The 12,858-nt window shown below is 42.8% G+C and overlaps 1 protein-coding gene across 1 annotated transcript in view; it reads left to right on the top strand.

Moving 5' to 3' along the window:
- ssbp2b (single stranded DNA binding protein 2b) overlaps positions 1-12,858 on the top strand; it is a 52,374-nt gene that overhangs the window by 32,716 nt on the left and 6,800 nt on the right. The window contains exon 5 of the mRNA XM_030104127.1: positions 11,010-11,096. Within this exon, the coding sequence (XP_029959987.1) occupies positions 11,010-11,096 (87 nt within the window). The remainder of the gene's footprint in view (positions 1-11,009; positions 11,097-12,858) is intronic.

Consider the following 12,858-nt stretch of genomic DNA (forward strand, 5'->3'; position numbering starts at 1 on the left):
AGGCCACTGGAGTGGAGCTGGAGAGAGGAGCAGGGTTGTGAACTGCTCTTCTTGAATTACACTCACTTAGATTCTTATGTGAATTTTTTTCAAAACTAAACAGTCAGACTGGGAACTACTGTTTTAAGATGTTGCTAAATTGGTAAAGCTGCAGGGGAAGAAATAAAACAAAAAAACAAAAAACTAAAAAAACCTTGTGATCGCACCCCGCTGACTGTATGTACAAGGCTAAATAACTGAAGACGAACAAAGACTATGACAGATGGACGGAGTGGAGATGGAGCAGACGCGGAATGTGCAATAGACAGCCAGTCGTGTTACGGGGAAGCATTATAGCGCGGGGAGCCTGGTATCAATGTATGGTATCGCTGTGGGAGATAGCAGGCACACAGCAGTTAGAGGGGAAGAAGAGATCAAGAGGCAGTGCCAAGAGCAAAGCCCCTTTGATAAGAATGGCCCGACTCGGGCTGCCAGATCCAACAATCATACTCTTCCCACTCACGGATGGAAATGTATTCACACCGCTCAATTTAACAGCGCAGCACATGCACCGCCATTATAGTAAAGCTGGGAGATACACAGATTTGTAAATATGTAACAACATGCAGGACCACTTGGTTCATTTGCATACTGAGGCGCTCTTAGTGTTCGATAAGCACAAGCGCACACATGCTCTGTCTGAGAGACGCTGAAGGACAGAATTAAACTCCTATCGGCGATGGAAAACACGGAGTGTAAAGTTCAAGGGTGTATTATTACACTTAGGGACACAGGTTAATTTAATTTATCCGAATAATGTAGGACCAGAGACGCTGCATGTTCCTTCCTTTTTGTGCTCATCTTGATTGAGCCACTGCTTCATAAAACGGCTGTTTGCCTCATTCCACTCTCCCTCTATCGATGTTGTGTAAACTTAGCCACACAGTTGCACATAATACTTCCAAGAAATCTGCAATAAAATGTGGTTATGTTGCGATGATTAATAATTAATGTTTAATTCCACAGTAGCACCGCCAGGGTGGCAGTATGAGCTGACCTTTTCCGGATCAAATTTCAACTTGTACCCAAGAAATATCAAAACAAGAAGTGCAGATTGCCATGAAATTCACTGTGTTTGATGTGTTTGTCATAATTCCTGCTCCATACTTTTCTTGCGTGCCTATCCAGCACACGAGATTTCTTTGTCTTTGTAATTACACGAGCTTTAATCAAATTGTTTTGTTTGGAACATGAAAAAGATGGTATTGAACAGATATTTAACGCCGATGCTCTTTTCTGACTGAAACAGTCTGGGTAAGTGACGGTGAGAAAAGAAGAAAAAAAATCCCACCTCAATTATCCACTTTAATAATCCTATTTCCTTGCTGTTATGTTTTTGATTGCACAGAGAAAGCTTTACAAATGTAAGGCTCAACCATATGTCAGGTTCCATTCATCTTCCTGAAGAAACACTTGTCTGTCTGCACACACACACACATCAAATGCATGTTTTTTTGACAGTGCAAAGAAACTGGCGTGCCTGTTTAAAACCCACACAGTGGAAGAACATGCAAACTCCACACAGGAAGAATGAAACCCCTAAAGAGAGGAAAAAAATTGATTTACTTATTTACAAAGATGTGTTTCCCTCCTCTGCTCCCCTGCTCCTTTTCAGTGATTCTAAATTTTTTGAAAATAATATACTCTTGAATACAAATCCAGCAAAATGTTCAGCATTTTGAGTATCGTAATTACTAACTCTGAGAACAAAGCTTTGGGTGACTGATCACTGCAGTGACGAGACAAACCAGAATTTAGTGGATTTCTACCGTCACCTCACTTTGTTTGTTTGTTTGTGTACTTAGTTACAGATGTAGAAAAGCAGAGTGGACAGAGACAACCTAGAAACAGAGACTCTGTTGGCTCCAAGTATTGTGGGTAACAAGCTGATTCCAACCAGTGGAGAACCAATGGGGGTTGCAGAGACCCCCAGTCTGTTTCCAGGGAAACAGCACTTTCTCCTCCTCCACCTCCTCCTCCTCCTCCTCCTATCCCTCACCCCCACCTCTCTCTCTCGCTCTGTTTCCATCCATGTCTCCCTATCTCTCTCTCTTCCACCCTGTTCCTTCCAGGCGGCGTTGAGGAGGAGGGAGACGTGGAGGTGACTCACTGTAACATCATTGCCATGGCAATGAAGAGCGAGCCAAGCGGAGAAGGGAACGAGGGGAGAAAAAAGAAAGGGAGTTTCCATAGGTTGAGCACAGTGAAAATGGTGTTCGTGATCTTTCAGCAGTGTTTTAAAAAGCAGGAGAAATTTCTTTGTTTGAGTGCATACTGTGTGTAGTGCTGCTTATACCCAAAGATTTTATTTTCCAAAGGAGAAAAAAAAAAAAAAATCGAAGAAACATTACAGTTTCCCGCTCTGCTTCTCCAGCATCGCTCTCCTGTGCTTGTCCCCTTCACTCTCTGTGCACGGCTTCATTCCGTCTCCCTCACATCAGCATTTTTTCCCCTCTCCTCTTTGTTCCTTCTGCCTATCTCTGCCCTTGTTCTCCCGCTTTCCACATTCCTCTTTATGTCTGCTGCTTCCTGTCTTTCTTGGCCTGTTGCACGCAGCCCTGCAGCCTCCGAGGAGTGTGTTTCCCAGCGGCGTGTTACGCTGAGTCACGTCACATGCATGTTTAGACACGCCGGGATGGAGCATTTACGTGATGTTGACATACGCTGCGCCGCGTCGGGCAGGAACTGCGATGAGAGCGGAGGGCAGAGGTTAGCTGAGGACAGGAAAAAGCAAGATGGTGTGAGAAGAAGTAAAAGTTGCAGGAAGCCTGTGGGATGCAGCCGAGCACTTTCTGTGAGTGCAGATATTATTATTGATTATGTAAATAAGGGACTTTGTCAGGAGCATCTGTTATTTGTCTCCAAGTGTCTGACGAAACAAGATATTACTGTCTGAGCTTTTACGTGTTCGTTGCTTCAAGAACATTTTACAGTGTATTTTTGCAGGAGGAGAAAAAAAACTTTAGGGTTATGACTTTTTTTTTTTTCACTGAAACATTGAGTCTTCCCTGACCCTGCAGGGAGGAAAGTTATAGAAAAGCTGCAAAAGTTTACACAGCCGCGACCTCACAGTTTACACGTGTGTCAGGGATGATAGTGAATCATCCGGAGGCTGAGCTGCAGAAGTAGCAGCTAAAACTGCACCGAGAAAGTAGGAGGGCAGGAGAAAATGCTGACACGATCAAACCGGAGCGTTATCTCTTTGACCCCAACTAACCTCAATGATTTCTTTTTTTTTTTTTTTTTTTTTTTTTTGTTGCTGTTATAGACAGCCATATCCTTATCTCCCGGTGTCTCTTATGTCTGGCTTCATAGCACTAGGACAAGTACAAGATGAGACAACGTCTTCCTCATGCTTCGCACCAACCTTTCAACCTTTTTCTTTCACTATGAGCAAATAGCTGCACAGATCACACAGTTCAGAGATTCAGATATGGAGGCCTTGTTGAGATGGTTCGGACATGTGTTGAAGAGACATGGAGAAAATATTGGAGAAAAGTCTGAGTCGGAGGAATGTGGAGATGACTTATGGATTTAGTGATGGATAACATGTGGACGGGTGTAGGAGTGAGGAGATAGGGTTAGATCTGACGTGGTGACCCCTGGAGGGAGCAGCCAAAAGACGAAGAAGAAGAAACGATTGGATTGAAGCTCACATAATCCATACATTTGTATTAACAGTGATAAAAAAAAAAAACACCATGATGAAGAGTAAAGTTAATTTAAATGCCCCTTGTGTGTTGAGTCCATCTGTGTTGTTGAACCATGAACGATAGTGACGGCAGATGCGTTTACACCCCAGCACCACCGTGGCTATCACTCTCTAGTCTGTGTGTATCTGCCAGAGCATCAGCGTGTGGCTCCACCTCTCGTATTGTGCGGCTCCTTGCAGCCTCAGACATGTTTACAAGAGGTCGATAATGACATCAGTGATAAAAGAAAACGGGGCGAGTGGCCTCCGTCTCTGTCGCCCCGTGTGCAGTTGATATCGCCCTACCTGTTATCGCCCGGCGAGACCGGGTAGATTAGCGCCGTGCTGCCATTTACCAGGTAATCACCTGTAATGTTACACTAGAGAGGGCCTGGGTGCTGCTAGGAATTCTGTGGTGCAGGATAATGTGCTGCAAGCGCTGATGGAGATTACGAAGATTATGAAAGAGTGAGGCGGGGAACTGTGAGGGCCTAGGATGTTGTGCCTTATTAAAAAGAAAAAGGAAAACACTAAATTCAGAGGAGAGAAATTAGCCTTTCATTAGTTTATACACACAAAAACTAATTTCCGCTCCTCATATCCGTCATGTCCCCCGTTTTCCTCTTTGAAGTCGAGAGTCCACCAACCATTGTGTTCACACTTTTAGTTATTAAACAGACTCCTTTTTTGTTGTTGTTGATTATTTATCAGCATGACAAAAGCTGCTAAACATGTTTGACTTCTAGTTTTTCTTTACACTTGCACAGCACTTTCAAATCTGATCCCTCTCCTCCTACATTGCCAAATCATTACAGCTTTTACTGAGAAACTAATAAGATAATAATGAGGCATCACAGTCGCACTCAGGATCAGGACTGATGCTCGTGTTAATGCATCCAAACAGCGATCAGAGCCAGCAGCAGCGATGTACAGATAGACACCATAATGTCTCAAAGTGTTGCACATTTGTTTGCTTTCTTCTTACTCAGCTTTTCATATATTTTGATTCTTTGCTCCATTAAATCAAGCTTGAGGTTAAATGGTTTAATCTCTTTTAAATTGAGTATTTGTATTTTATCATTTTGTCATTAATATTTTCATATCAGCGTTTAAACCTTTGTATTTGCGAGTCACATCTCATAAACCTGAAATGTGCCGTTGAGGTAATCTCTGAATATCTGAAACATGTGTCCAGTAAATTTAAATTGTGACTCCACTTGGTTTAAGGGACTTGAAGTTAAACAGCAGAGGTCTGGGATGGCGCACATAAGACTTTTTTCCACTTTCTGCTGTCTTGTTCTGGTGAACCATATAGTGTGTTTTTGATAGAAATGCGAGAGGGGGATTTTAAAAAGTCAGTTTCGATCAGAAGTTTGTTGATCAGTCTTGCCATGAGAGACTGTGAATAATGCGTAGTTAAAACCAGTCCATCCACATCTCTGCGCTGCTAGCCCACTTTCTCTTCTCTTTTTGTACGTCTCCCCTCTTTTCTTCCCTGACAGACTTTTCTTAAATCTCAATTGTGTAGTTGTGCTTTTGACAATGGCTGACAGGCCATAAAGCTATATTCTGCACATGCATATACGCTAATGCAAAAATCAATCTTCTCATTGTGTTTCCGCTCTCACACTTTAATGTGCGTGTGTGAACGCGTGCTTGTCTTGTTCCAGCGTGCATGTGGGTTAGAGAGAGAGAGAGAGAGAGAGAGAGAGACATGCAGAATGGTAGCATCTCTCCTTTCCACTCCTCCCCCCGCCTCAGTTCTTCAGGAAGTGGACTAATGGCATTTTAGCGGATGGAGGGAGCGGGAAAGAGGGAGAGAGAGAGGAGGGACGGAGTTCCTTCCTGGGTAGCGTGTCATTCGTAGATCCTGAATTACTCCGAGTGGCCTTGAGACTTGGTGGTAACCCTTCCACACCCCAGACCTCCCCTGCACCCAAAGCTCACACCGAATGACAAGTCCCTCGACTTGTTGCTGAAACGTCATCCTACTGTGTCAGACATGTATGAGCACTTGTAAAGGTGTCATATTAAAAGATATATGTAAAAAAAAGTAATATTTACAGAACTTTCTGGTGACTAATATATCATCAGTATTTGCAAATTATGCTGTATTAATGACGATGCATTTCTACGTGTTTCATACCTCTTTATGCGGCACCAAATCCTGACCCCTTATCACAGCTGTTTTCCCTCTGTTAATTTTTGCCCAACAATGGAAAGAGATGGCAACACAGGCACTGCTATTGTAAACACTAAATGAAATGTCGCACGTCACTTGCAATTTCCAGGTGTGCGATAGAAAACTTGCTGCCATGGGCTCGCGTATGAATGAGGCAAAATGAGACGGAGCTGATTTGCGTGACTGTGAGAGACAGAGAGGTGGAGAAAGCAGACAGCAGCCGATGCAGGTTGAGAGAGAGAGAGAGAGGAGAGAGACCTCTCTCTCTCTAGGTAGACACAGACAGCTTTTTGAGATTCCACTCACGCATCTCTGAGTGTCTCTCAGTCTCTGCAGTATTGAATGAAAATGACTCCCCACCTTCACACACACACACACACACACACACACACACACACACACACACACACTAGCTAGGGACACAATCTGTAAACATATAAGGATGAAAGAGTTTGCAAGTTATCTCATTAGGTATTACTGGGCCCTTTTAGTCTGATGGGATTAGTGTACTGTGAATGTAGTATAGAGAAAGTCTGATTAAGTTGTAAAGTGGCGAACGGCAGCGTAATTGAACTTAATTTAAATGTCTGCAGTTCCTTCAATGGATTTTTGCAAATATTTTCCCCTGGAAGACGGCATGTTTTTATCGTTTTACTTCCATGTGAAGCAAAAGAAAAGTGAGGAGTTGTAAAGTGTGTAAGCTCTGATAAATAAAATAAACAGAACTGCAGTGCCTGTTTCTGTCCTCATTCAAATCTTTGCTTTAAGAATGCACAGTCAAACTCAAATTGTTATTGTTGCTGACGCGAAACATGCAGATTTTTCTTCTATGTGCGTTGAGTTGTTCCCACAACCGGAGGAAAAAGAGACACGTCGACTGTCATGATCCTTTACCTCTGCAGCTCACATGAGAATATATAATGTTCAATCCTGAACATCTGTATCTATTTACGTATGCTTTTTGAGACACTGATCTCATTTCCCCTCCATTTGGACATTATGCTTTAAGGAGGGCGCATTAGTGCACTTTCGGTGTTGTTGTTGTTGCGGCGTGCCTTACTGTATGTCATGTTGTGTATGTCTGGCATACTGTAGTGTTCTCCAGGAGGGAGGTATTTTGAATAATTTATGCAACAAATGGGTTTGCCAGGAGATGCAGGTGTTCATCTGAGGACATGCGGGGGCCGATCCACCGCCTCGGGTTTCATCACAAACACCTTTAAGTTAGAGCGGCGGTCGCCGCAATGTAGGAACGGTCGTACACAGCAGTGTGCAGAGAGCAAATCACTGATGTCAAATAATTCACAGTTTTCGATGTGACAGGGACAATACAGTTGATTATTTAAAGGCTTATGGAAAATAAGACAAAAGTGGTAAAGGACATGGGAGGGATGCTTGTGTCGCGTATCTCACTCTTCCTAAAAGTAAAACCGCACAACAAGAGAAAGGTAGATGTCATTCAACAAATGAGAATTTCCTTTGTCAAATAGTCTGACTCCTATAATGGCCCCCCTGCTATTTGTTCACAAATTGAATCTGCAGTGAACTCTATCGGATGAAGTGCGGTGGAAATTAGCAGCAGTCGTTCATTGTGTTTAAACTCAGTCAGAAATAAACCTTCGCTGAGGCTGTACTGACAGTTACACTCACACAACACAGTGTAGAATAAAATAAAATGAAAAAAAAAAACCCCACCTGCTCAATATTTCATTGTTCCTCTCACTTAGCCCTGTCAGAGAAGTGTAAACATTGATGTGTGAGAGGTGCAAATGATAGACTCATTGACAGTGTGCAACAATCTGCTGGGCTTTTGTGTTCGCAAAGGTTAAGTGCTGGAATATGTTGAGCTTGGCTGTGAATCTGAATTAAAACACAACTGGCAACTAGGAATTAATTCTGATTCAGAGATACTCTCTTTTATGTATAAATCAAAACCAGCATCATCTCCCTGATCGCCGTGTTGTTGTAGCGAACGTTACTTTCTCCTGTCTGTAATGATCCATACGGCAGCTCAGAAAGGCAATGAGCATTACTGGGCGTCTCGTAAGCATGTTTAACAACATGGTATTGTGATGAAGGTCACATTTGGGGGGATACGAGTTTGTGTGATTTGACAAAATGTTGAGCTTTATCATCTCACACTTCCCAGCTGTGTGGAGGCCAACAGTTCGACTGAAGAGTCTTCATGGAGTCTGGTTACAGGGACGCTGCTGTGCGGCCTCGTGTTGATGTGTTCAGCTCTTCACTGTGAGAATATCCCCAGGATTTTCTGGGCTTATTGTTATTGTCGTTCTGCGCTTGAGGACCTTTGTGGGTTTCTCATAGACTCCAAAATCAGACAGTGGTGTAAATGTGTGTGAGAGACTGTTTGACTGGCATGTTCAGGGTGTACCCCGCCTTTTACCCGTGAAGTGGCAAGAAGATGGAGATTTACAATATATATGTTAATTTTCCACAAATACAGAATGAAAGGAAACTTTTTTCTTCCTTTCAGAGGTACAAGATATATATTTAACAACTGATGAAATAACTTAAAAGACAGTAGCTTTAAACATTTGGCATATTTGTTGTGTTACAGCAGTGAAACGTTGGTGGAAATAGTTTAAATATATGAAAATATGCTAATTCGGTTTTCTTTTATCATGTAAAGTCCAGCTTAGGTATTTACTACAGCTGATTGAGAAGTGGCTCATAAGACTCTGATTAAATGTTTTACACCTCACGCGTTTCATAAATGTGATCTAACATGAATTATTGAGCTGCAGAGATGCTGATAAGCGTTGTTGCAGGTATTAGTTTTATCAACAGAGCAAGGCCTCTTCTCCTCATTGTCCTCCCCCAGCTAAGCTTCAGGCTTGCTTTGCTTTAATATTGTCTGTAAGGATTCAGTAAACTTCCTCATCTAATGGAGTCAGAGAGGAAAAAAACTTCACTTCTCAAATATGAACTGAACTAATTTCACAAGAGCCTCAATCACTATTTGACTGACAGATTTAAATTCTTTTGTAACAAATTGTTCAAATCCTTTTGATTCTCTTTAACTTAACCTGTTATTTGACTCAGTGCTTTGCCATAATGGAGAGAGACTCTTGGTATTCACAGGGCTGCTGCCGCTGTTTTGTTTTTGTTTTCCATGCATGGAAGGTGGAGCTAGTTTTGAGGCCGGGAGATATCCTGGTGTGTTGTTTTATTTATTTATTTAGTTTTTTTTTTCCTCATTGCTGTATTTGCAAAATGCTGCTTTGTCAGCAGGTCAGGTAGATTTTCATTCTTTCTTTTTCCTTTCGCTCTTCCGAGTTCCACTTTTTCTGCACGAACATAAAGTGCAAACACACACAAACACGCACACACACACACACATGCACACAGTCATAATCTGTACTTTGTCCTCTTTCCCTCCCTCTTTCTCTCTGTGCGTGAAGCAAACTCAGCAGACCTCCAGGCTGCCAGGGAGCGCAGGCATTCTGGGTAATCCAGGGTGCGAGAGAAGAGTCCAAAAGAAACAAGGGGGAAAAAAAAAAATCTCTCACAAAATTACAACACACACTTGATGCTGTACATGTTGTTGTCTACTCGGACACACAAGCACACCAAATCCAGCCTCTCACCATTGAACCGTGGAGATACATTATCCATCTGTGTCCATCTGTACGTTCGTCTGCTGAGACAAATACAGGCTGTGTCTGCAGCAGAATGTGGAATCCAGAAACTGCACGGCATCCTGGTCCTTGCTGCCGAGCATTAAGGACGGGGATGTGTGAGTGAGAGCGAGGGAAGCTGAGGGAATATAGCGAGGGTGGTGGGGTGGAGCAGCGCAGGATACCGGAGTGTCGTCAGTCTGCTTTTATCTCAGCTCTGATTAAACCTCGTTCCTGTCTGACCTAAAAAGTCAGCTGGCGGAAACTTCAGAGACTGTGGGTGAATTTCACCGGAGCTCTTTACACCCAGCCGATGCCTTCAGAGAGGGAGAGAAAGTGAGAAGAAAGATCAGAAAAATAGAGCAGAGTGGGCAGATACAGAAACACACACACACACACACACACACACACATACACACACACATACACACAGATGCAGACATCCTGTCTTTGTGTGCTCCCTGTGGACACATATTATCATATATATGGAGGTGCACTCTCCACACTGCATGCTGTCTGCTCCGTTCTCCTAAAGAGGATGAGGAAGAGGCCGGTGCTGGGTGGTAACTTCGGGTTAGTAGTACAATACCACAGGAAGCAGACACAGGCAGCACTGAAATGATCCAGCACCACCCGTCTGGGACAAGTACAACAAAAAAACACAATGTGTAAAAATAAACTTGAGCCAGCCTGGCACAGCATCTGCAGAATATGAGATGTATATGCAACAGTGAAGGAGAGACAGCAGGACAGAAATGGAGGACAACCAATAAATTGCAAAGTTTCCTTCTGCTTCTTCTTGTTTTTTTTTTCTTGGTTTTTTTTTTTTCTGAAAAATTGTCTTTGCATCACTTAGAAGTAGCAAGTTCTAAAGGTAGTGTGCAGTTGTGTACAATATGGATTGAAGAAGTCAAGAAAAGTGTCAGTGCTGCAGTGTAGAAATATGCATTTGAAAGTCAGTTCTGTATTAAAGATGTTGAATTTGATCATAAAAGTGTATTTAAACTATCAAAAGTAAAACAGGGCCATTTATTGTGCAGAGAAGAGACCTCTGTGATTTAGTGTGTTCCATTATTATTGATCTAGCTCCAACTTTCCTTGTTTTATATTCTGTTGGATAGTTGACTTTTTTAAAGAGAATAGTATTTAAACACTCATAATGTGCAAAGGGACATGGATACCAAATCAAACAATAGAGTCAGACACACGGATTCCCTCTGAACTGTGGTGAAGTCGAAGCAACAAAAAAAAAGAAAGAAAATTCTCGACTCAGATGCAGCAGCTGTGTACACAACTACAAGTACAGTACTCCACCAAAGAGTTCTTTTTTTTTCCTGGTGACGAGCAGAGAGGTGTTGAGTTTGCTGTATCGCACATAAGTTTGAGAAGTGTGCTGAAGTATTTTTTTTTCTGTGTGTATGTGTATGTGTGTGTGTGTGTGTGTGTTTACCTCACCCAGAGTGCAGCAGCTCCAAGCCCAGTGCTCGGGAACCTGCCCACAGGGGAGGGAATGCCAGTGGGTCCTGTCCCTCCAGGGTTCTTTCAGGTACACAACACTCACACACACACACACACACACACACACACACACACACACACCACGAGTCATACTTTTGTTTGCGCAGTTTTTTATATCGTACATTTTTCTGTCTAGTATATCTCTGTTTGATGGCTGCTGACAACACTTCTCCACTGTCAGATGAAGAAAGGCGCCTCTTTTCCCGACTCCTCCTTGATTAACCCTAAACTGAGTCTAAGTTTGAAACACGGCATCCACCATGATCGGCATGGAGCTGACTCTTTGCCACCATGCTGTATTAAGGTCTTCATGATGTGAGCCTGCTCTCAGGTTTTGGTACCAATATATCAAAGAGAGACGTGCACGTACGCACGCACACTCATGCATTGTGTTTTTCCTATATTTCAGGGACTTTGCGTTGATTTGCATTCATTACCGAATTACTCAAAGTCAGTCAGAGGGACTACTGCCTTGAGCTAACACCAACCTTTATCTGACAGTAAAACATGCCGTCGCCTAAACCCTTTCCTGAGAAAGTGGTCGCATTTTCAATTCTGCATTTTGTCCATTAATCGTATTGATGACAGCTAGAAAATGAATTGTTACTCTAAACATTGAGATAGGTGCTGCTGGTTTGTACATCCACACGTGCACATTTTTACCCCCCTCCACTTGTGTATATACAAGCGTTTCTAATTTTTCCATTAAAATTACGACATTTCATTGTCGAAACATTTATTTTAAGAAGCTTCTCCTGGTGGATTCATCACAAATCACTTAACCTTTTATTAAAGAACACACAGTGAGCATTTGCTCCACAGTGAGTCGTGTGTGTGGGGCATCACAATGCATCTTCCCAAAACGGAGAGAAAAACAGAGTTTGACAGGGAAGATAAATCCTAAGGAGAGAAAAAAAAACACACACACATGCAGCGTTGCTCCAGATCATCTCCGAAGGCCTCTTCCAGTTGTACATTGATTACCTGTCATTATCAGTCAGATTCAGAGGCCCACATCTGACACTGCGATCAATAGCTTTCCCAGTCGTTTGCGAGTTCCGCTTTCAAAAACTCAAATGTGAGTTGGAGCAGCCTTTTCCGTCTCCCTCTGAAGAACAGTTACTCTTTGATGACGGGGTCCTGTCAAATTGTGTTAGCTGAAGAAAAGCAGCAGTTACCTCAGCTCAGGGTCTCCATTCAGACCCGAGGGAAAGTATCTCACCTGCTGAGTTTGATAACAAACTGCTCGTCGTTTCCAAGCAAGAATGCAGATGACAGGTAGTGATAGTGTATCTTCGCTGCTTCCCTATGACTGAATCGCTCATTCTCCCATTCCTGTCTTTTTTTGTTAAAGAGTTTGTATTTATTTTAATGTTTCAAGACAATATAGCACCTAACTAGACCTTAAATAGCTGTATTTATGTGATGGCCATATGACTCAGGTAAGAGAGTGAGTTAATGGTAAACTCAGATCAAATCAAGAGGACCAGTGCCCTCTAGTGGCGGATTGTAGTACTGCACCCCTGACTCTGCAGACCGGCCTTTCCAACCACAGTGGCTTCAGTTCAGCAGACATAGCAACAGCATTGTTTCTGTCTGTGGTGAGGACAAGTGAAAACCCACGCACAGCTGCTAAAGAGCTAACCCTAACCCTACACACACACACACACACACACACACACACACACACACACACACACACACACACACACACACACACACACACACACACACACACACACACACACACAAACAAACACACACACACACAGCCAAACTATGCGGTTAAC

Source organism: Salarias fasciatus, chromosome 12 (assembly GCF_902148845.1).
Source record: "Salarias fasciatus chromosome 12, fSalaFa1.1, whole genome shotgun sequence".
Taxonomy (NCBI): Eukaryota; Metazoa; Chordata; class Actinopteri; order Blenniiformes; family Blenniidae; genus Salarias; species Salarias fasciatus.